This window comes from Zosterops lateralis (genome assembly GCF_965231275.1).
Source record: "Zosterops lateralis genome assembly, chromosome: 14".
Classification (NCBI taxonomy): Eukaryota; Metazoa; Chordata; class Aves; order Passeriformes; family Zosteropidae; genus Zosterops; species Zosterops lateralis.
This window is the reverse complement of record NC_139774.1, coordinates 17,257,139-17,281,103: the sequence shown is the minus strand read 5'-3', so window position 1 is coordinate 17,281,103 and position 23,965 is coordinate 17,257,139. Positions and strand designations below refer to the sequence as shown.

Sequence of the window (23,965 nt, the reverse complement as noted above, 5' to 3'; positions counted from 1 at the left end):
TGGCTCTGAATCCAGGAGGGATTTTGCCTGAAATTGTTCCCAAAGTCAGACTGTGAGAGCTCAGGGGGTACCAGAAATAGGAGTGGAGCAAGTGCTGGCACAGCCCTGCACTGAGCACTGGCCCTGCTGTCTCTGCTCCAGGGATGATGGAGACAAAACCCAGAAAAACCCTCCTGCAGCTCCTTGGGTTTGTCCACAACAAACTCGAGGAGTTTGAGTGGAAGTGCTGAGGAGCTGAGCCAAACTCAGCTTTGGGTGGATGGAACTCATTGATCCTTTAGGTCATGGGGGATCATGGAATTACTGGGGCTGGGAAAGAGCTTTGGGATCACTGAGACCCAGCTGTGCCCCATCCTCACGTGTCCCCATTCCCACCCTGTCCCCATCCCCACCTTGTCCCCATCCCCACCCTGTCCCCACCCTGTCCCCATCCCCACCCTGTCCCCATCCTCACTTTGTCCTCATCTCCACCTTGTCCCCATCCCCACCCTGTCCCCCATCCCCACCCTGTCCCCATCCCCACCTTGTGTCCCCATCCCCACCATGTCACCCATCCTGCCCTGTCCCCATCCCTACCTTGTGTCCCCATCCCCACCTTGTCCCCACCCCAGAGCTCCAAGTGCCACCTCCAGGAATTCCTGGGACACCTCCAGGGATGGGGATCCAAACCTCCCTGGGCCTTTTCCATGGAATTTTCCCCACTGGACCAAGCAGAGGACAAGGAATATTTAATGAGCGCCCACCCCAAACCCACTGACACAATTCCCTCCTCTCAATGCCTTGGCATGAGAATCCCAAAAATGATTAAAATCCTGGTTCCATCTCCACCACAAACCTGGGATTCCCCTTTTATGGGGTCTCGGAGTCCTCAGAATGGGAAGATCAGCTCAGCTCTCTGAATTTGTGTCCTTGTCACCCTGCCCAGCCCCAGGATGATTTTGGAGACAACCTCAATAAAGTTTAATAATTAATTTTTTTTTCCCTACAGATGTCTCACCTCCTTTGTGCCTTATTGTCCTTGTTTTCCTTTGCTGTCCTACTGGAAAGTGCCCAGTGGAAACTGCAGGAAAATGGTAAGGAAGTCTCTACTTAGTCACAGCTAAAACTTTATATATATATATATTAAAAATATGTATATATATATTATATAAATTTTATATAAAAAAATTATATATTATAATATATATCATATATATAATTATATATAATAATTTTATAATTACATAATTTTATATATATATATATATATAATTGTGGCCACTAGAACAGAATTTTTTAACTCCAGTGTCTTAGGCCAAGGCTATATGTTTATTTGTTTGATAATAATTAATTGGAGTTAATGCGAGAATATTTAAAAGTCTTAAAATGTCTTCCAACAGCATGTTTGCAATATTTGCATTAGTAACTGTTTTATTTCCTATTCCTTCTCCTCGTGTTTAAAATCTCAAAGCTGGCTTAGGGAACAGCCCTAAAAAAAAAAAACAAGGGAAGAATTAATTGTGAAAAAGAAAATCTGTTTCTGAGTAAAACCTTGAAATAGTTTATCAACTTTTCTGGTAAAGAACTTAACTGTAAATCCATTTGTAAAAATACAGGGGAGGTAACAATAATAACAATAATAAACAATTCTTTTGAACAATTTATCAGAAAATCGGGCTAAATTCAGATTGCCCTCTCTTGCACTGACTTTCCCCCATTACATCAAAATGAATATTTATCCTGGGGGTTCCCTGGGAGGGATTTGATGCTGAAAAAAGCAAATATTGGTGAACATTGAGAGCAAACTTTGACTTTGAAGATAAATTTTTCCTGAGGGAGTTTGAGAGACTTCCAGACTTCCCAGAGCTGGGTATTTTCTGCCAGTTTAGATTCCATGTTTTGGAGGTTTCTCGGTGTTTCTCCTTCCTGGGAGAGCCTTGGGGCTCCCTGGGGATGGAGCCTGAGCTGCCCCTGCTCCCTCTGAGCAGCTCCTGGGTCACAATAAAACACGAAATAAAGATGTTTGACCCCAGTCAGGAGGCAGGAGAAATCAGAAGGTTTTATTTACAATTCATTCAGCCCTTTTATAATGTGCTGCACTAAAAAAACCACATTATTGGTCCATAGGGCTGAAACTTCTCCCATTGTCTAAGTCACAGAAATAGCAAACAACACCTGCTGTGATGGGAAGGGAATATTGTTCACACAAGGTTGTATTGGAAAGACTTACAGACTTCCCAGAGCTGAGTATTTTCTGCCAGTTTAGATTCCATGTTTTGGAGGTTTCTTGGTGTTTCTCCTTCCTGGGAGAGCCTTGGGGCTCCCTGGGATGGAGCTGCAGGAAAAGGCTCAGCCTGAGCTGCCCCTGCTCCCTCTGAGCAGCTCCTGGGTCACAATAAAACACGAAATAAAGATGTTTGACCCCAGTCAGGAGGCAGGAGAAATTAGAAGGTTTTATTTACAATTCATTCAGCCCTTTTATAACGTGCTGCACTAAAAAAAATCCACATTATTGGTCCATAGGGCTGACACCTCTCCCATTGTCTAAATAGCAAACAACACCTGCTGTGATGGGAAAGGAATATTGTCTACACAAGGTTGTTTTGGGAAAAAGAAAAACTGTTAAAGGATTCCCTTGGGAAGAGCTCAGCAATTCTCAGGCTCAGAAAACATCATGATTTTCCCTTTGCCATCCCCAGTGTTGGTCATTGAGTCCCAGTGGGACGCCAAGGCCCCGGCCAGCACCGTGGAGCTGACCTGTGACACCTCTGAGAAATCAGTTTACTGGGAAAAGGGCTTGGACTGGAGGAGAGAAGGGAAAACTGTGACTGCTGCAGTGAAGGAGAGCCCAGATGCTGGAAACTACAGCTGCTGGAGCCAGGAGAGCAAAGAACTGCTCAGCTCCAAACTGCTCCTCATCACCAGAATCGACTCCCAGGGGAAGATGATGAGGTGGATCCTGAAAAGCTTTAAAGGTTCGGCCCTAAAATGTTGGGGTTGGATCTGGGAGCTCCTGGGAAATGTCCCTGCAAAGGGGTTCTCTGCAAAAACCTTGCTGAGAGTGGCAGGAAAATCATCTCTGCTGATGAGCAGCACAGGAATTGAGTGGGATTTATTTGGGATTTATTTGGGTGGAGGGATGGGAGGAATTGGTTTGGAAAACCAGGGCAGGACCCAGAGGGGAGACATTTCAGGCTCTGCAGCTCCAATCTCAGTGACAATGACAGGGACAGGAGCCAGGGCAGGGCTGGAGCTGTCCCAGGGCAGGTTTGGGTTGGATTTGGGGAAAGGCTCTTCCCCCAGAGGTTCCCCAGGGAATGGGCACAGCCCCAGAGCTCCAGGAGAGCTTGGACAGCTCCAGGGATGCCCAGGGTGGGATTTTGGGGGTCTGAGCAGTTGGATTCCATGATCCTTGTGGGTCCCTTTAGCTCAGGAGATTCCAGGATTCTGAGATTTGACAGAACCAGACCCAGGTTTGAAGTTCTGTCATTTGAGCCTCACTCATTTGAGTCCCATATTTGAGTCCCTGCCAGAGTGTTACACCAGTGAATTTATGAATTATTTCTCTCTGCCTTGGCCATTCTGTCAAACAAGAGTTAAATAACTCCTGCTCTTCTACATTTCTCTATCCAGAGCCCAAGGATACGTTTTTGAAGTGCGAGGCAAAGAACTACTCTGGAATTTTCACGTGTTCCTGGATGACAGAAAATAACAGTCCCAATGTGAAGTTCACCATCAGAAGCCTGAACGAGTAAGAGCTTTAGCAGCCCTTGGGGTTACTCTGGGTAGGATTTTGGGTTGTCAGAGACATTCAGTTGGGGGGGAGATCCCCTTTTCCAAATCTGAACATCCCCAAAATGCTTTGAGTCATTTCTGGCCCAAAGTCAACTCAATAAGAGCGCGGAAGTGGCTTAAAAATGAATAAATAAAGCCTTGAAAAAAAGGAAAGAGCCCAAGAGGGCTGGAGTAGCCAGTGGGTAACTTAAGCAATAGCAAAACAGTTGGTGGAGGGCAGAGGGGAAGTGGAGCCAGGGCAGAAAGAACCACAGCTCCCAGTGCAGAGGGGAGTGGGAGGCTGCCCCAGTGCAGAGCACAGGGCCCTGACAGGGCTGTGCTGAGGAGCCCTGCAGAAACCTGCAGGGAAATGTGTGCTGGGAACCCTGGGGGGATTTCCTGCCTCCCACTGCTCCTTAGGGGGGGTTCTCCAAAACAGGGAGTGCTCCAGCAAAGGTCACTCCAGCCTGATGAAGGAGAAACGGCTGCACAAGGGGTTCAGGGGGCTGGGAGCACAAACACAGGCAGATGGGGGCTGTGCTTTGGGAGTTTTTGGTGTTTGTTTCCCAACGGAGACTCCTCAACCCTCATTTCTCCAGCAGGGTTTGGGAGAGGGCAAAGGGACTAAGGAGAAAAGTGGAGCTTTGCCATGGGGTGGTGGAAATGAGAGATCCTGGGTTAGGTTTAACTATTAATTCTTCTGCTGAGGCTGGGATTTGACACCAATACATCCCACAGCTCCCACTGACCCTTTTCTGCAGCAGACAAAGTGCAGGCAAACCAAAACCTTTCCTCACCAAACAGACAATGATGCTGCTCTGGCATCACATTCCCAGGGCTGAGCAACATCCCCAGTCCTGTCCCTGCTCTGGGAATGTGACAGATCCCACTGACCCTTTTCCTGCAGCAGACAAAGTGCAGGAAAACCAAAACCTCTCACCAAATACATGATGATGCTGCTCTGGGAGCACATTCCCAGCCCCGAGCAGCATCCCCAGCCCTGTCCCTGCTCTGGGAATGTGACAGGTCCCACTGACCTTTTCCTGCAGCAGACAAAGTGCAGGAAAACCCAAACCCTCTTCAGCAAAGTGCAGGCAAACCAAAACCTTTCCTCACCAAACTGCTGCTCTGGGAGCACATTCCCAGCCCCGAGCAGCATCCCCAGCCCTGTCCCTGCTCTCTCCAGCCCCCAGGGTGACGTGTCCTGCAGCAGCCCCGTGGCTCTCACCAAGGGGGCCCTGACCACCTTCACTGCCCAGTGCCACAAGGAGAACTTCTGTCCCTTTGCTGAGGAGCACCAGCCCATTGACATGGTCCTGGAGGTCATCGATGAGGTGGAATATGAGAACTGCACCACCAGCTTCTTCATCAGGGACATCAGTGAGTAGCCCAGGAGTGGTGGGAGGTGAACTTTGAGCTGGGGTTTGTTGCTGCCAGTGGGAGTCAGGGCTGAGGGCAGCCCTGGGAATCCCTGCCCTGTGCGCTGTAAATGTCCAGCAAGGCTCAGTTACAGGAACAGGGGATGCCAGGCTGGAGGAGGATGAGGAAGTGAAGCAGCAGCATTTTCTTGGCTTGTGACCTGCAGTGGCCTCACACCCACAGATCCCTGAATGTCCCCAAAGGATGGAGGTGGTTGGGACAAGGCAATAACCCAGCTGGCTCCTCTCTGAGAGCTGCTCCAGGCTGGGGGTGTTTCCCCTCCTCACCCACTCCTGGAGAGGCAGCCAGGGCAGGGTCATAGAAAGGGGCTCAGAGGGCTCTGAGTTGTGAAACAGAGGTTTTCCTAAATGCATTAATGGTCAGCAAGTGAAGATATTCCTGTGTGTCCAGCAGAGCCCTCCAGGCCAAAAAAAGAAGGATTTTATCCAGATTGAGGCTGGGAATGTGTTTAAATTTCCATACAAAGCACCCAAGGCAGTTATTACACCTCAAGTTCACTCCTCTCTTAACCTGGAGGCTCCCAAAGCTCATTCCCATAAACCACCACCAGTAACACACCAATATCTGACATTAAATTGTTAATATGAATAATTCTGTGTTCTCTCTTGCAGTAAAGCCTGACCCCCCCCAGTGTCAGTACGTGGCCAGCAATGGGACAGTGACCTGGACATACCCCAGGACCTGGAGCACCCCAAACTCCTACTTCCCTTTGACTTTCAAGGTCAAAGTTAAAAGCCCAAAGAGAGCAGAAAAGGTAGAAACACAACATTTGAGACACAATTTTTTTTTTTTTACCTGAAGAGTATAAATAATTTAAGTTTTGTTTGCAAGAATAATGAACTAAAATTAAAAAAAAAAATTAAAATGGTGGTGAGTCCCAAAAATGGCAAATTCTACCCTGGCAGAAAAAGCCTTTCCCAGGTCCATGAGCAGGAAGATCCCTGAGGGAACTGAGGACAGAAAATCCTGTCCAGCATTGCAGGGTTGTGTTTGCTAATCCATGAGGAGGCCCCGTGTGGGAAAATCCCAATTTCCAAACCCAGAACCCTCAGGATCTGTGACACCAATTTCCTCATGAGCTGTTCATACCTGGGCAACTCAGACTTTACAGGTGAATTGGAAATAAGAGATTTTCTATGGAGACTCTGCTCTTTTCCCCCCTTGATTCCCAGTTAATTCATGGAGTTAATTAACTGTGATAATTAACTATCACAGTTAATGTCCAAATGATTTGGACATCATTTAAATGTCCAAATTGCTCCTGGCTTGGGAAAGGACCAGGTATGAGCTGTTCATACCTGGGTAATTCAGACTTTACAGGTGAATTGGAAATAAGAGATTTTCTATGGAGACTCTGCTCTTTCCCCCCTTGATTCCCAGTTAATTAATGAAATTAAGGAGGAAATTAATTAATTAATGGAATTAATTAACTGTGATAGGATTAAATCTCCAAATTGCTCCTGGTTTGGGAAAGAGCAGGGTATGAGTTATTCATACCTGGGTAACTCAGACTTTAGAGGTGAATTGGAAATAAGAGATCAGGGTCTCACCTGGAAGAATTTCTATGGAGACTCTGCTCTTTTCCCCTCAATTTCCAGTTAATTCATGGGAATAATTAACTGTGATAGGGTTAAATGTCCAAATTGCTCCTGGCTTGGGAAAGAACTGGGACCCCTGAGCCTTTCCTGGGGCCAGCCCTGAGGAAAGCACAGCTGGAATGGATATCCCGCTTTTCCAGGGGATGAAATCCAAGCCCCAGGGGATGTTCCCCAGTGGGGACGGGATCCAGCCCGGGCCAGCAGATGGGGCCGTTCCCCCGGTGCTCAGTCCCTGATTTTGGCTCCTCCACCCCTTTGGGAGGGGATTTGTGGGGTTGGGGATGGTTCCTGTGTCACCAGAGGGGATTTCACTCATCCTGAGCAGAAGCAGCTCCTGGTTTTCGGGGTTCCTGTGCTGGGAGAAGAAGGAAAAAGAGAAAAATAACCAAAACCAGATAAGCAAATGACCCTTTCATTTAATGAGTGTTTAGGTTTGGGGTTTGAGTTATTTAGAACACCAAGCTCAGTGGGTCTGGATCATTTAGAGCACCAAGTTCAGTGGGTTTGGGTCATTTACAACATCAAGTCCAATGGGTTTGGGTCATTTAAAGCACCAAATTCAGTGGTTTTTGGGTCATTTACACCCCGAGAGGATCTGGATCTCTTTGGGACACCCTCTCAGTGGGTTTGGGTCATTTAAAGCACCAAACTCAGTGGGTTTGGATCTCTTTGGGACATTTAGAACACCAAGCTCAGTGGATTTTGGGTCATTTACACCCTGAGATAGTCTGAATCTCTTTGGGACACCCTCTCAGTAGGTTTGGGTTTTTTGGAACACCCCCCTCAATGGGATTTGGGTCCTTTACACTTTCAGTGGGTTTGGATCTCTTTGGGACATTTAGAACACCCAGCTCAGTGGGTTTCAGGTCATTTACACCCTCAGTGTGGTTTTGGGTCACTGAGAACACTCCCCTGAGTGGTCCCTGACCTTTCCAGCTGCTCCTGCTGAGCTCAGGTTCTCCCAACCCCCAGGACTGTGTGACCTGTGGGTGCATTGGAGCCTTTGGGGTGGGGGCTCAGTGACCTCCCCGGTGCTTTGGGCGTGTCCCAGGCTGAGGGAGCTGTCCCTGTCCCTGTCCCCAGGTGTTTGACACCGATGAGCAGTCTGTGCCAGCCCCGGGGCCAGCACAGGTCTGGGTGCAGGCCAGGGACCGCGGCTACCCCTCCTCCTGGAGCCAGTGGTCCTCGCTCTGCAGGTAAGGACACACCTGGGGGTGTCCCCTCGGTGTCCCCTCTGTGTCCCTTGTGTGTCCCTTGTGTGTCCCCTGTGTGTCCCCTGTGTGTCCCCTGTGTGTCCTCTGTGTGTCCCCTGTGTGTCCCCTGGGTGTCTCCTGTGTGTCTCCTGTGTGTCCCCTGTGTGTCCCCTGTATGTCTCCTGTGTCTCCTGTGTGTCCCCTGTGTCCCCTGTGTCCCCTGTATGTCTCCTGTGTCCCCTGGGTGTCCCCTGTGTGTCCCCTGGGTGTCTCCTGTGTGTCTCCTGTGTGTCCCCTGGGTGTCTCCTGTGTGTCTCCTGTGTGTCCCCTGTGTCCCCTGTGTCCCCTGTATGTCTCCTGTGTCCCCTGTGTGTCTCCTGTGTGCCCCTTGTGTGTCCCCTTGTGTGTCCCCTCTGTGTCCCCTGTGTGTCCCCTGTGTGTCCTCTGTGTGTCCCCTGTGTGTCCCTTGTGTGTCCCCTGTATGCCTCCTGTGTGTCCCCTGTGTGTCCCCTGTGTGTCCCTTCTGTGTCCCCTGTGTGTCCCCTGTGTGTCCCCTGTGTGTCCCTTCTGTGTCCCCTGTGTGTCCCCTGTGTGTCCCTTGTGTGTCCCCTGTGTGTCCCCTGTGTGTCCCCTGTGTGTCCCTTGTGTGTCCCTTGTGTGTCCCCTGTATGCCTCCTGTGTGTCCCCTGTGTGTCCCCTGTGTGTCCCTTGTGTGTCCCTTGTGTGTCCCCTGTGTGTCCCCTGTATGTCCCCTGTGTGTCCCCTGTGTGTCCCCTGTGTGTCCCTTCTGTGTCCCCTGTGTGTCCCCTGTGTGTCCCTTGTGTGTCCCTTGTGTGTCCCCTGTGTGTCCCTTGTGTGTCCCTTGTGTGTCCCTTGTGTGTCCTCTGTGTGTCCCCTGTGTGTCCCTTGTGTGTCCCCTGTGTGTCCCCAGTGTGTCCCTTGTGTGTACCCTGTGTGTCCCCTGTGTGTCTCCTGTGTGTCCCCTGTGTGTCCCCTGTGTGTCCCTTGTGTGTCCCCTGTGTGTCCCCTGTGTGTCCCCTGGGTGTCCCCTGGGTGTCCCCTGTGTCCCCTGTGTGTCCCCTGGGTGTCCCCTGTATGTCTCCTGTGTCCCCTGTGCGTCCCCTGTGCGTCCCCTGTGTCCCTTGTGTGTCCCTTGTGTGTCCCCTGTGTGTCCCCTGTGTGTCCCCTGTGTGTCCTCTGTGTGTCCCTTGTGTGTCCCCTGTGTGTCCCCTGTGTGTCCTCTGTGTGTCCCTTGTGTGTCCCCTGTGTGTCCCCTGTGTGTCCCTTGTGTGTCTCCTGTGTGTCCCCTGTGTGTCCTCTGTGTGTCCCCTGTGTGTCCCCTGTGTGTCCCTTGTGTGTCCCCTGTGTGTCCCCTGTGTGTCCCCTGTGTCCCCTCTGTGTCCCCTGTGTGTCCCCTCTGTGTCTCCTGGCTCCTGCCCTGGGGACAACCACAGGAATCCTGTATGAATTGACACGTAAATTGAATTTCTGATGTTGTTTCACAGATAAAAAACGAGTGAGGATCCAGGAGGGAGGCTCAGCACTCCTAGAGAAGGCAAAGAATGGATGAGCACAAGAACAGAAGCACAGTTAGAAGGAAAATTTCCATTTGAGATTCTTAAGAAGCCATAATTTTATTTTATTTTATTTTATTTTATTTTATTTTATTTTATTTTATTTTATTTTATTTTATTTGTACCAGTTGAATGTGGTCCTGATTTTGGCAGCTCCTAAATCCCCCAAATTGGAGTTCCACTTTTAGCATCCATCATGTTACATTAACATGATTTCCACAGGTTGCTGGCAGCTATTATTGTATGCCCTTATTATTATTATTAATATTATGCATTTTTTAATTTAATATTTATTTATTTATTCATTTATTTATTCATTTATTCATTGTTTATTTAGCCATTTGGTATTTATTTTATTATTTATTTATTTGGTAATTTATTTTTTATTTATGTATTTATTAATGTATTTATTTATTTATGTATTTATTTATTGACTTGCAAGGCCAGTGGGTGGCAGTTGCTGTCCCAACCACTGCACGGGGGGGGGAAAACTGACATGCTTCCTTTTTCCCAGTCTTAATAATGGCTGGTAATTGAAGATATTTAAACATTGCAAATGTGTCAAGTATCTGATATTTCAGAAAACTGCTGATAATTTATTTACAAGTCCTGTTGGTATTTATTAATATTAAGTTTACATGTCTTATTTTGGCTATAAAGGCAACTTGTGTGCTTGTTTACAAAGGAGCTAATAATAAACGCACTGAAAACGAGAAAATTTGGATTATTTGTGATCTTTTAATAACTGTTTGTGTCACTCTTCACTTTTGTACCAGAGGATCAGACACTATTTCTGTCTCAATGTCTGCAGGGCAGATTAATTATTCCCAATTAATAATAGCAAATTTCCCAGCCTGTAAAAGTGCAGAGGATGAGGCAGGCAAGGGCTCGGGGTGTGGCAGCAGGATCTGCTGAGCCCTGACCTGCAGGAGAGGAAAATTCAGGGATTCTTTGTGATCTCCAGCTTTGAACTGAACCCACCCAGCCCAGACCTCGAGGGCTCTGAGTTTCAGTGCTCAGAGGTCACAGAACCTTCCTGACCTTCAGGGTTTGAACCTTGGCACCTTTTAAACCAACCCTGAAACCTCCCCTGAGCTCAGACCCAGCCCAGCCTCCAGCCCTGGAATGTTCAGCTAAATTTGGTGTCCTGACAGAGCCTAAATTGAGCTTTGCCTTCAGAATGCGCCTTGGAATGAGAGGAGCCTCCCCAGAGGATTCCTGGGGTGGATTGGGAGCATCCAGTGGTTGAGTTTATTCAGGAAAATACCAAAGTTCAGCTCAGATCTGCCCCTTTCTCTGCAGGAATCAGCTCATTGTCAGCTCCCTGCTCTCCTAAGGTTGGCTTTGCTCCCCAGTTTTCCATTCCCATGGATCCAGGTGCCTGTGAAAGGTCTCCTTTGGGAATTTTCAGGCTCCCACCTCAGTCTAGGTTGGATAAAAAGCAAAAAATATTCTCTGTGGTGGCTCCACGCACAGGAGATCACTCTCCAACACACTCCATCCATCCAAGAACATCATCATTGGTGTGTCATCACTCCTTGGGCTTCTCTCCCTTCATTCCTCTCCTGGTTACACAGAAATAATCTGGAAACCTCTGCATAATTGTCAAATGCACAGATTCAGGCTGCACAATGTACAAAAATTATCTCCAAACCCCAAAAAAGCCAATCTTTAGATTGCAAAATCCAAGTTACTGGCACAAAATTTTAGATCCAATTTATTCCTGTTGACTGTATAAACCCAAGATTTTTCTGACATAAAATTTTAAATCCAACTTATCCCTGAGAGAGAAGAGTTGTTGACTGTATAAACCCAAGATTTTTCTGACATAAAATTTTAGATCCAACTTATTCCTGAGAGAGGAGAGTCGTTGACTGTATAAACCCAAGATTTTTCTGACATCAAACTTTAGATCAATTTTTTTTTTTTCTGGGAGAAGAGAGTCGTTGACTGTAGAAACCCCAGATTTTTCTGACATAAAATTTTAGATCCAGTTTATCCCTTAGAGAGGAGAGTCGTTAACTGTATAAAAACAAGATTTTTCTGACATCAAATTTTAAATCCAACTTATTCCTGAGAGAGGAGAGTCGTTGACTGTAGAAACCTCAGATTTTTCTGACATAAAATTTTAGATCCAGTTTATCCCTGAGAGAGGAGAGTTGTTGACTGTACAAAATTTTTCTGACATAAAATTTTAGATCAATTTTTTTTTTCCTAGGAGAAGAGAGTTGTTGACTGTAGAAACCCCAGATTTTTCTGACATAAAATTTTAGAACAAATTTTTTTTCCTGGGAGAAGAGAGTCGTTGACTGTAGGAATCTCATATTTTTCTGCTGGACCAGCTCCTTTTCCCAATCCCCACCATTCCCTGGGAAGGGGCAGCTCCTGCAGCTTTCTATCCCTGCCCACCACTCAAGCCTTGGCTCTGGGTTCTGCCACCACACCTCCCTCAATCTGCTCTGACAGAGCCTGACTAATCCCCCGCAGGGCTTTCTGTGGGTGCTGCTCAGCTCAAGGAATGCTTGACAGCTAAAGAGTCGGTGCCCTTAATGAGCCTTTAATTGGTGGCTGTAGGGATTTGCTGTTCTCCAGGAGCTTCAGCCCCTGGAGCTGGGCAAGCAGGAACTTGCTGGGAGCAGAAAAGGGGGAAAAAGCTGATGTTTAATGAGGGGTTCTGGGGGAGAAAACACAGATTTCAGGTCCAAATCCTGCATATCCATCCCTTCTCTGTGCTGATCTTCCTCCCACCCCTGTTCTTTATGAGTTGTAGCTTCTCTTTCTAAATTTTTATTTCTAATAAAGGGAAAACCAACCTGCTCATCCTCCAACCTTGTTGTGAGCCATGAGAAAACCTTGAGACCCTTCCTGAAATGCCAGTTTGATTGACTTTGGTGTGACAGAGCAGCAAAGTCAGTCCAAACACCCAGGAACTGCATCTTCAGGTGGTTTCAAACCACTCCTACCCAAAGCCCATCCTTGGAGGTGTTAAGCCATTAATACTTTGTTTTTCTGAAGAATCAACTCAGAGCCATCCATGGTCTGACGCTGAGGGAGGATCCCTGAGCTGCCTGCAGGACATGGGGCACCCCAAAGAGATCAGGAGGGACAAGGGAAAACAAAAATCAGCTCCAGCCTTTGAGCAGCGTGCTGGGTTTGTTTTTAATTTCTGAAACAACACAGGCAACAACACAGGCACCTTTGGCAGGGCTCTGACACCCTCAGCATTGGATAAAGGCTCCTTTGATGTCCCACAGGGATGTCACCTTGTCACCTTCCCCAGGCAAACAAACACCCGAGGCTTTGGCACAGCCCCAACACGGGCAGCCCTCGGTTCTCAAACCCTGCGTTGGGCAAGACTTCAAAATGTTCATTTGGTTGGAGCTGGGTGGACAACCCTGAGCCAGGAACCCTCCTGGGGGATAAAAACACCTCCAAAAACCCTGAGCCAGGCACCCTCCTGGGGCTGGGGGATAAAACACCCCCAAAACCCTGGGCCAGGCACCCTCCTGGGGCTTGGGGATAAAACCCTGAGCCAGGAACCCTCCTGGGGCTGGGGGATAAAAACATCCCAATAACCCTGAGCCAACCACCCTCCTGGGGCTGGGGGATAAAAACACCCCCAAAACCCTGGGCCAGACACTCTCCTGGGGCTGGGGGATAAAAACACCCCCAAAACCCTGAGCCAGGCACTCTCCTGGGGCTGAGGGATAAAAACACCCCCAAAAACACTGAGCCAGACACTCTCCTGGGGCTGGGGGATAAAAACACCTCCAGGATCTCCAGGTGGGAGGGGAGGTCCCACTGTGACGCTCCCTCCTGGTGACAAAGTGGATTTTTCACCTCCTGGTGACAAAGTGGGTTGTTTTTTACATTTTCCAGGTGTTCTTTGGCAGCAGCTCTGTGGATGCCCCACTTGGGAGGTTCTCCACGGGGTGGGAGCAGGTTCCTCCTCTGGAATGCAGCCAGGGAACATCCTCCCCTGCACTTGACTAATGACCTGCTGCAGCAGCATTTTTGGCATCCCAGTGGTGCTCTAACTTGGGCTTCAGAACTAAAAGCAGTCTAAAAATTGGAATAAATAATATTTTGGAATATTTCCTTACCCTCAGAGAAATACACACTAATATTTTACCACAATGGAACATCATGGAATTGCTTTTTCTTCTTCAAAAGATCAACTTGGGAGGGATAAAAATTTAGGAAAAAACCCAAGATATAATGACAAAGGTAGAAAATTACGAGAGGTCCACGATTAACTTACAGGTATTCATGGCTTTGCTGATGAGGCCAAAATTGCACTCACAATTCTTCAATATAAATGATTTATTTACCATATTTACCCTAAATTTCTGAATGAGCTCAGCAATTAGGCCTTACTGACCCAGCTTTGGGAAGCAGCTATTCCTGTACACATCCAAACATTTGTTTCCCAATTAACTTCTTTTTTTTTTTTCACAGGAGCTCAGATGACTCCATTATGGTCCTTTACTGCCCACGTTTGGTCTGTCAAAGGTTAATTTACGAGGACAAAAACCACCCCAAGGTCCCTGAAAATGCCAGGAACACTTGACATTCTCCAGGGAATGCAGAACCAGTTCCATTGGAATGGCCCACGGAGGTCACTGGGATGTCCCCACCCTCTGCGGCCACTTCACATCAGCCCCACTTTTAATATCTCCAGTGATCTCTGTGGGTAAACTGTCTCCATGGTTGACTCCTCTGGTTGTGAAATTTGTTTTGCTCCCGTCTAATTGGAATTTCTCTCCCTGCAATTTGCTCTGTTGCCTCTTCCTTTCACTCTGCAGCTCCAGGAGGGCTCTGGCTCCATTTTCTTGTCACCAACGAGGTTTTTCCTTCTTCTCCAAATGGAACCAACCCCTTCTCCCAAGTTTTCCTCTTGATTCACCCACCCTCAACACTTGGCGCTCCCTCAGGGGCTCTGACCCAACATTTCAGTGCCTTTCCCTGCCAGGGAGCCCAGAACTGTCCCAGAACAGCAGCTCCAGCCTCGCCAGTGACACCTTGGGAACGATGATGCACTGGAATTGGAGTGCAGAGCTGGAAAATCTTCCCACATCAACAGAACAGAGAGGTTTGTGTTCCCTGAGAGGGATGGGATGGGATCAGTGGGATGGGATGGGGTGGGGTTAGTGAGATGGGATGGGATGAGTGGGATGGGATGGAATAGGATCAGTGGGATGGGGTGGGATCAGTGGGATGGGATGGGATGGGGTGGGATTAGTGGGATGGGATAGGATGGAACGGAATGAGATGGGATGGAATGGGATCAGTGGGATGGGATGGGATGGATGGGATGGGATCAGTGGGATGGAATGGGATAGAATGGGATGGGATCAGTGGGATGGGATCAGTGGGAAGGAATGGAATGAGATCAGTGGGATGGGATGGAATGGGATCAGTGGGATGGGATCAGTGGGATGAGATCAGTGGGAAGGAATGGAATGGGATCAGTGGGATGGGATGGGATGGATGGGATGGGATCAGTGGGATGGAATGGGATAGAATGGGATGGGATCAGTGGGATGGGATCAGTGGGATGGGATCAGTGGGATGGGATCAGTGGGATGGAATGGGATAGAATGGGATGGGATCAGTGGGATGGGATCAGTGGGATGGGATCAGTGGGATGGGATCAGTGGGATGGAATGGGATAGAATGGGATGGGATCAGTGGGATGGGATCAGTGGGATGGAATGGAATGGGATCAGTGGGATGGGATGGAATGGGATCAGTGGGATGGGATCAGTGGGATGGAATGGAATGGGATCAGTGGGATGGGATCAGTGGGATGGGATCAGTGGGATGGAATGGAATGGGATCAGTGGGATGGGATCAGTGGGATGGGATCAGTGGGATAGAATGGGATGGGATCAGTGGGATGAAATGGGATCAGTGGGATGGGATGGGATGGGATGAAATGGATGCTGGGGCTGCATCCCACAGGACACTGGCAGCTCTGGGCTGGAGCCCTTTCCCCATTCCGGGCTCAGGAGCTGGCAGCATCTGTCAGGCTGCAGTTTTACAGCGCCAGGACATCCCTGAGATCTCTGTGTGTGCTCAAAACTCTTCAGATCAGGAGGAACTTCCTGCTGGTTTGGGTTTTGCTCCTCTTGCCTAATTGCTCATAATTGTTCATCAAGCAGGGATGTGTCCTGAATACTCCCCACGAGTTCCTGCATGTGCCCTGCCAGGCTCTTCTCCAGAAAATCTCCTCAGAGCATAAAGTCACTGACAGCCCCAAGCAGAGGGATCCAGGGTAAACCCCACCCTGCCTTTTGTCCTCTCAGCCTCACAGGAACACATGTACAAATTAAGGAAAAAGAAAAATAAATTAGGGCATCCAAAAGATAAAATTCCAGGCCTCCGGCTCCAACCAGATCTTTGCCCATCCTGGAATTTGGATTTGATGGGATTTATGTTTTTCATCCTGTTAAATAAAGAGAAATTAAACCTTTATTAATTACCTGTATTCTTTAATGACAGAATTATTCATTATCCCTCTTAGGATGGGTTAGAGGAGCCCAAGGCTTGCCTGACCTATTGAAATCTTTTCTGCAGGAGCTTTCAGACCCTTGTTTTACTGGGATAAACACCTCTGACCCCAATCCTGCACGGGGAGAAAGCCCTGGGCCACCCTGCAGTGAGGGAAGGTCATCACTGAAATACTGGGAATTGTGAGAATTGTGGGAATTCTGTGGGAATATTGTGGGAATTGTGGGAATATTGTGGTGGTGTGCAGAGATTTTTCCTATTAGGATTTTTCGCACATTTAGATGGTAAATCACTAAGAAGAAAAGGCAGTTCTGGAAGGATGAAACCAAACTATCACCTCCAAACTCCACATTATTTATGAAAATTAAGCCTCGGACCTGAGTGTCCCGTTGGCTCTCCACCACAGCTCTGTCACAAAGGACAGAAATTGTTGCCTTTTGGTAAAGTCACCAACAAATGCAGGATTTGTTGAAGGAATCCCTCCTGTTGTGCTGGAAACAGGGACATGGGAGCAGAGGGGCAAAGGAATCTCCTCCTGTGTCCATGGCTGGGCAGGAAGGGACTCAAATCCTCTCTTGTCCTGGGCCAGGCAGTGCCCTGGGGTGTCTTTGCTGCTCCTCTCCCAAATCATTGGTTCTGATCCCAAACTGGGGGCACTGGAAAGGAAAAGGAGCCCTGGGGGATGCTCTGGGCTGGTTGTGAAGGGCTTTGAGCAGAACGTGGATTTCCCAGAGCAGCTCAAAGGCTCAGTGCTACAACCAGCTCAGCTCAAACCAGAGCTCAGAAACAGCCTCAAAAAGCCCAAAAAAATTAAAAATCAAGCCCTGATGGGATGAATATTCTGGCAAACACCCAGGCAGGATGATTCCTCCCTGGGAACTGTGTTCAGCTGGAGTCCCCATGGCAATGAGAGGGGGCTGAGTCAGAGCCTGGCTGTGGGGCTGGAACAGTTAATTAGGCTGGTCCAGGCTGGGTCCAGGCACGAACAATCCCTGCTCCATCAACACCCCGCACAGGACACATCCTATTGACTCTGCCCTGGGCAACACCTTCCCTAATTACCCACAGAGGGATTTCATCACCGGCTCATGGCTATAAATGGTTCCCACAGCCCCATGGGGACATTGGGGACATCACAGGGACCCGAGAGTGGCGCTGGGACAGCCCAGGGTTGGTGTTTGCCATGAAGGTCACAGGGACAGGGCTGTTCCTGGTGCTGGCAGTTCTGTGCTTGGCGTGTGAGTAATTAATTCCCTCTTGTTCCTTGGGGTTTTTCCTTCTGGGAGGTTCTCGGTGTTGTCTGTGCTGGTGGGAGGGAGAAAATTGGATTTTTTTTCTATTTAAAATCTTGTTATTTGTTGCTGTAATAATGCATTCTTCACCTGGAGTAGATAGAAGCTGCTCCTTGCTGGGTGTAACTCAGAGCTGTGACTCAAAAGAGCTGTGACACCTCAGCTAAAAAAAAATAAATCATGTTTTAATGATTTATTTTTAAATTTCTATCTGAGAAAGGGAGCTGGGAGCTGCTGAGTTTGTCCCCCTGCCAAACTGACCGAGCAAAGGACAGCAGATGATGCTCAGGTCACATTAAACAGCTGAGAATCACATCTTTTTTAATCTTATAATCTTATTTTTCCAAGATGCAGAGAGATTTGAGGCACAGGTTGCTCTATAAAATAGGGATCCGGAAGGAATTTTTTCACCCTTTACTTGGCAATTTTATTTTTATTAAAAACTTGCAGTAAAAAAATGTTTTTTTAAGAGAAAAAAATAAATGCATTTAAAACATCTGAAAGATTCCACAGCTCTGCAGGTAGTATAGAAGTTTAAATGCATTATGAGCATTAAAGAAGTAAAATAATGAAAATGTCAAATGCAAGATTGTGAAACAAAAGGATCTTTTTGAGTAGCTCTGGAAAGGTTGCTTTGAAATTTGTCTCAACCCCAAAAATCTTATGAAAAACAGCAGTTGAAATGAAACGTGATGGAAATAATTCATTCAGGGTTTCATTAACTGCAGGAAAATAATAATAATAAAAAATATTCTTTCCATTAGAATTCCAGGAAATCTCTTCCTTGAACTTTCTGGTTTATCTTGTCTGCTTGAAAACTTCATGAATCAACACTTTCTGAGCCACACCTTCCTTTTCTGCATTCACTCCCGTGTGCAGAGTGGCTCCTAAAGGTTACCAGAGAAAATAAAATAATAATATCTGAATGTTTGGGGAGAAGGGGAATAAATCCAATCCCAGAATAATGAAATCTCAGTCAAAGCTCTGGTGACAGAGAGGGAAACTTGACCTGGAGCTTCATTTCTGCTCGTTTTCTTTCCACTGAACAAGTGTGTTTGATGTGAGGATGTCAACAGGTTTATGAAAGGAAGTTTTTTGTGGCAAGTTTAACCTTTGAAGATAAAAAAAAAAGCTAAATTTATTCCAAAAGACAATTGCTAGAGCTCTGATCCATAGCACATTTGGGAAGTTTAACCTTTAAAGATAAAAACAAAAAAGCCATATTTATTCCAAAAGACAATTGCTAGAGCTCTGCTCCAGAGCACATTTGGGAAGTTTAACCTTTAAAGATAAAAAAAAAAAAAAAGAAAAAAAAAATTCAAAATTTAATTAAAAAACCCAAGTGCTAGAGCTCTGCTCCAGAACAAATTCCTGCTCCTTCTGCACAGTGAAAATCTCTCCCTGGAAGCCCCAGGATGATGATGATGATGATGGGACAGCAGAGGGACAAATACATTCCTAAAGAAAGTAAGAAATGTGTCAGCGCTGTGGAGCCACGCCAAGGGCTGATTACTTTGTGGGAGGTGTAATTTGCATTGTTTGGAAGGAGCTCCCTGCAGCCCCACCTGAGAACACGGCTCTGCTCCAGAGGAATGTGGTTAAAAATAGGAGCCAGGCAGCTGAAAATACATATTGAAACAAGGGAACCACTTCCTAAAGTGGGATTAGGAGCCAGATTGTGTTATCATTGTTATTTAGAGTTAATATTGTGTTTTAATCCTCATTATTGACAGAAAGCACCTGTGTGAAAGGGATGTGGTTTGCTCACAGCCATGCACAGCTCCTGGTAAACTCAGGAATTAAACCCCAGCCGTGCTCAACCACCAGTTAATGCTGGACATTAAATATAAAATAAGATTATGAACAATAAATATAATATTGACTCCTTTGTTTGTGGTGAACAATGGCCCCATCCCCTCCTGCAGCAAAGGTGACAGAAGGTAAATAATGCACCAAAATCCACTTGTTCAATAGGTTCTGACACCTGGGCCTCGTGAAACACCACAAAGCTCTGTCAGTATTGACATTTCAGGAGGTAAAAGGTTCAGAGGTGCTGAGTGAAGTCATCCTGAGTGTTCATTCACTGTGGCTTTTTATTTTTCTCTTCTGTCATTCAGTTTCCACTGCAGATGCTGCTCCACAGGATGAGGTGAGTGATTTCTTTTGTCCTGGATAAAAGTATATAATATGAGGTAAAAAAAAAAATAAATATAATAGCATTAAGTCAGAAAATAAACATGTTAAACTTATATATTAGGTACATTCATGGTGCACACACACACACATATATATGTATATATAAAAGCATAGCACATACGTATATATGAACATATATTGGATATATTCATGACACACACACATATATATAAAAGCATGGCACATACATATATATGAATATACATTGGATATATCCATGACACACACACATATATATATATATATATATATAAAAGCATGGCACATACATATATATGAACATATATTGGATATATTCATGGCAGATACACACATATAAATATATATATAAAAGCATGGCACATATATATATGAACACATATTGGATATATTCATGACACACACACATATATATAAGCATGGCACATACATATATATGAATATACATTGGATATATCCATGACACACACACATATATATATAAAAGCATGGCACATACATATATATGAATATATATTGGATATATTCATGGCATATACACACATATAAATATATATATAAAAGCATGGCACATATATATATAAATATATATTGGATACATTCATGGCACACACATATCTATATAAAAGCATGGCAAATATATATATGAATATATATTGATATATTCATGGCGCACACACACATATATATATGTATATATAAAAGCATGGCACATACATATATATGTGAATATATATTGGATATATTCATGGTGCACACATACATATATATATATAAAAGCATGGCACACGTATAAACATGTATATTGGATATATTCATGACACACACATATATATAGAGAGAGAGAAAAGTATGGCACATACATATATATGAACATATATTGGATATGTTCATGGCACACACACATATATATCTATATATAAAAGCATGGCACATACATACATATGTATGAATATATATTGGATATATTCATGGCACATACACACACACATATATACAAAAGCATGGCACATCTATATATAAATATATATTGGATATGTGCATGGCACATACACACATATATATATTTATGTCTATATAAAATCATGGCACATACATATATATGAATATATATTGGATATATTCATGGCACACACATATATATATAAAAGCATGGGACATACATATATATGAACATATATTAGATTTATTCACAATTTCTGTGCCTGGAGGATTGAACTGGAGGCTGCCCTCGTTGCAGGTGGACTGCAGCGAGTACAGGAGGCTGGAGAGGGGGAGGCCCATTTACTGTGAGAGGCTCTACCAGCCCTTCTGCGGCTCCGATGGCAAAACCTACAACAACAAATGTTCCTTCTGCAAGGCTGTGCTGTGAGTACTGAGCTGCCACTGCCCCTGAGGGGGCCAGGGCTGGGCTGGGCTGACTTATCTGGGATTTCCACTCCACAAAAGTCCTGGAACCCTCTTTTTAGGGTTGTTACTTCTCTGCTGCTTTACCTTTACACAAAAATTGTTTCTCTCACTGACAACGTCCAACTGATCTGAAAAACAAATGATGGTGATACTTGGGTGAAAACTCCCTATTCTTGCAGGAAATGTAAAACAGGGAATTAAAAAATGACCCAGATATTCAGATCTGAACTTCCTATTCTGGCAGGAAATGTAAAACAAGGAACTAAAAAACGACCCAAATATTCAGGTCTGAACTTCCTATTCTGGCAGGAATTATGAAGTTGGGCACTAAAAAATTACTTGGATATTTGTGTGAGCAACTTCCAATTCTGGCAGGAAACGCAAAATAGGGAGCTAAAAAATGCCCTAAATGTTTGTGTGAGGAAACTGCAGCAACCATTGCAAAGTTGAACACTAAAAATTTACTCCTATTTGTGTGAGGAACTTGCTGCAGGTACTGTAAGATTTATTTACAAAAAAAAAAAAAAAAAAAAAAAAAAAAAAAAAAAAAAAAAAAAAAGACGCTGATATTTGTGTGAGCAGCTTCCAATTCCAGCAAAAACGGGAAAATTGGAGAGAGAAGAGTCCAATGAGCAACATAAACCTGACAAACCTGACAAAGCACCTGCACCCAACTCAGACCACACAGAAATTCAAAAGTGGTCCTGGAAATATCTTGGATTTTATGGGTAAAACACATAATTTTGCAAGGAAAGCTGTTTGCAGATCGGTGCCCTCATGTCTTGCTGGGAATATTTATGGTGTCTGCTCTGCTGGTGAAGGGTTTAGAGGATTTTGGTGCACCACATTAATGTCTTGAGAGGCTGCCTAGAACTGAGGAATAAAGAATAAAATAGAAATTTATTAAAAAGCCTTTAAAGGACACACCTTGGGCAGTGCAAGAACCTTGCCAGGGCTGCACCCAAGATGGACCAAGATGGGCCCTGAGTCAGGACTTATTTTTTGGGTTTTTTTTCACACTTTTATAACTTTTGGTCCATTTAAATTTTGGGGTTCATTGTCCAGGTGATGCAGTCCTGTCTTCCCAGATTTCTCTCCTCAATTCCCTGTTATTTTCACTTTTTGGGCCTGAAGCTGCAGCAGTGCCCTTGGTTGTGGGGCTGGAAAAGGATTGTTTTGTGTGGGGAAAACTTGCTGACACTTTATATGAAATTCAGAGTTATGTACCAATCCAGAACCTGGAAAATAATATATTTAAAACTTAAGGTGCCAAGGTGAAGTTTTGTGTGTGCAATGTCTGTTTTTCCCTGGCAGGAGGAGCCGAGGGGCGCTGCATGTGAAACGGGCGGGGCAGTGCTGAGGGAGCCCCGCGGGCGGTGCTGAGAACAGCTCCGGCCTGGGCCCGGCATTGCTCCTCATTGTGTCCTGTGCCTGGGAATTGCTCCTCACTGTGCCCGGGACTGCTCCTCATTGTGTCCTGTTCCTGGGAATTCCTCCTCACTGGGCCCGGGATTGCTCCTCATTGTGTCCTGTTCCTGGGAATTCCTCCTCACTGGGCCCGGGATTGCTCCTCATTGTGTCCTGTTCCTGGGAATTGCTCCTCATTGTGCCCGGGATTGCTCCTCATTGTGTCCTGTTCCTGGGATCTCTTCCTCGCTGTGTCCTGTGCCCGGGAATTCCTCCTCACTGGGCCCGGGATCTCCTCCTCACCACTGCCCTGTTCCTGGGATCTCTTCCTCGCTGTGTCCAGGGATCTCCTCCTCCCTGTGCCCGTGAATTCCTCCACATTCCCAGTTCCCGGCATTTCCTCCACACTGTGCCCGGGATTTCCTCCACATTTCCCCGTTCCCAGGAATTCCTCTGTCCTGTCCCGTTCCCTGAATTCCCTCCTCACTGCCCCGTTCCCTGGATTCATTCCACATTTCCCTGTTCCCTGGATTCCCTCCTCACTGCCCCGTTTCCTGGATTTCCTCCAAATTTCCCTGTTTCCTGGATTTCCTCCTCACTGCCCCGTTTCCTGGATTTCCTCCCCATTCCCTGGATTTTCCCCGTCCTGCCCGTTCCAAGCCCATCCCGAGGAGGATTCCCGGCTCTGTTGCCTCTCCCCGCTCCAGAGTTGGGATTTTAACCCTTCTGTCCTCACATCAGAGAATGTTTCTGTGGCTTCACACAAACCCTTCTTTAGATATTTTATTCCATGGCCGAAGTTAAACCCTCTGACAATGCCCCCAGTCCCTCCCCTTTGTTCTCAAATGTTTTCTTTCCTTTACTCAGAATTTTTAGCAGATATTATTTTCCCAAAGCGTTCAGCTTTCCCTTTAATTCTTCCCAGTTTTGTACCTAAATTTTGAATGCTTATTTCTTTTTAAGTGCTTCTTTCTCACCCCTCTCTGTACAAATTCTGGTTTCTGTATGTTGTTCACCTACTCAGTGTGTTCGTTTATTAAAATAAACCTTCACTCTTTTTATTTTTTTTTGTCCATGGTGAACTTTCTAGAGAATTTATTGCATCTATTGCTAACAATTTCCCAAATTACAGAAAACTGTAGTGGAGCAGGGACTGAGTCCAGAGGTAAAAATCCAAAGCCTGGGATACAAAAGTTGTATAAAAAATAACCCACAAACAACAGAAAACTCTGGTGGAGCAGGGCTTGACTCCAGAGCTAAAAATCCAAAGCCTGGGATACAAAAATTGTATTAAAAAATAACCCACAAACAATCTGCTGGGTGATGAACCAGCCTTGTTACCCAACCCCTCGGGGTTTGCATCAAACATGACTTTAAAATGTTGAGGAAATTGTGATTTCTGCTGGGATCCAGTGATTAAAACAAGACTTAAGCACAGAGCTGTGTAATACTGCAAATACACATGGGAGGAAACAGGCAGGGTAAAGATTCTCCAGGAAAAATCACTTACAAACTTCCCAAAGAGCATCCAAAGGACACAGGGCTGGGGAAGGGTCTGGAGGAGACTGAGGGGAGATTTTCAGGCTCTGCAGCTCCAATCTCAGTGACAA

At 46.0% G+C, this 23,965-nt stretch overlaps 2 protein-coding genes across 2 annotated transcripts; both read left to right on the top strand.

Moving 5' to 3' along the window:
* Positions 1 to 988: 988 nt before the first annotated feature.
* On the top strand, positions 989 to 7,991 carry IL12B (interleukin 12B; the record flags this gene model as incomplete). Its single annotated transcript, XM_083871527.1, has 6 exons — positions 989 to 1,073; positions 2,679 to 2,954; positions 3,613 to 3,730; positions 4,940 to 5,133; positions 5,805 to 5,947; positions 7,875 to 7,991. 6 exons carry the CDS (start codon positions 989 to 991, stop codon positions 7,989 to 7,991), a joined length of 933 nt encoding a protein of 310 aa, XP_083727653.1.
* Positions 7,992 to 17,254: 9,263 nt separating this feature from the next.
* On the top strand, positions 17,255 to 22,308 carry LOC310914973 (ovomucoid-like; the record flags this gene model as incomplete). The annotated part of the gene is made up of 4 exons (XM_083871491.1): positions 17,255 to 17,309; positions 19,481 to 19,512; positions 20,779 to 20,906; positions 22,263 to 22,308. The coding sequence occupies 4 exons, from the start codon at positions 17,255 to 17,257 to the stop codon at positions 22,306 to 22,308; spliced, it is 261 nt and encodes an 86-aa protein (XP_083727617.1).
* Between the last annotated feature and the right edge of the window lie 1,657 nt (positions 22,309 to 23,965).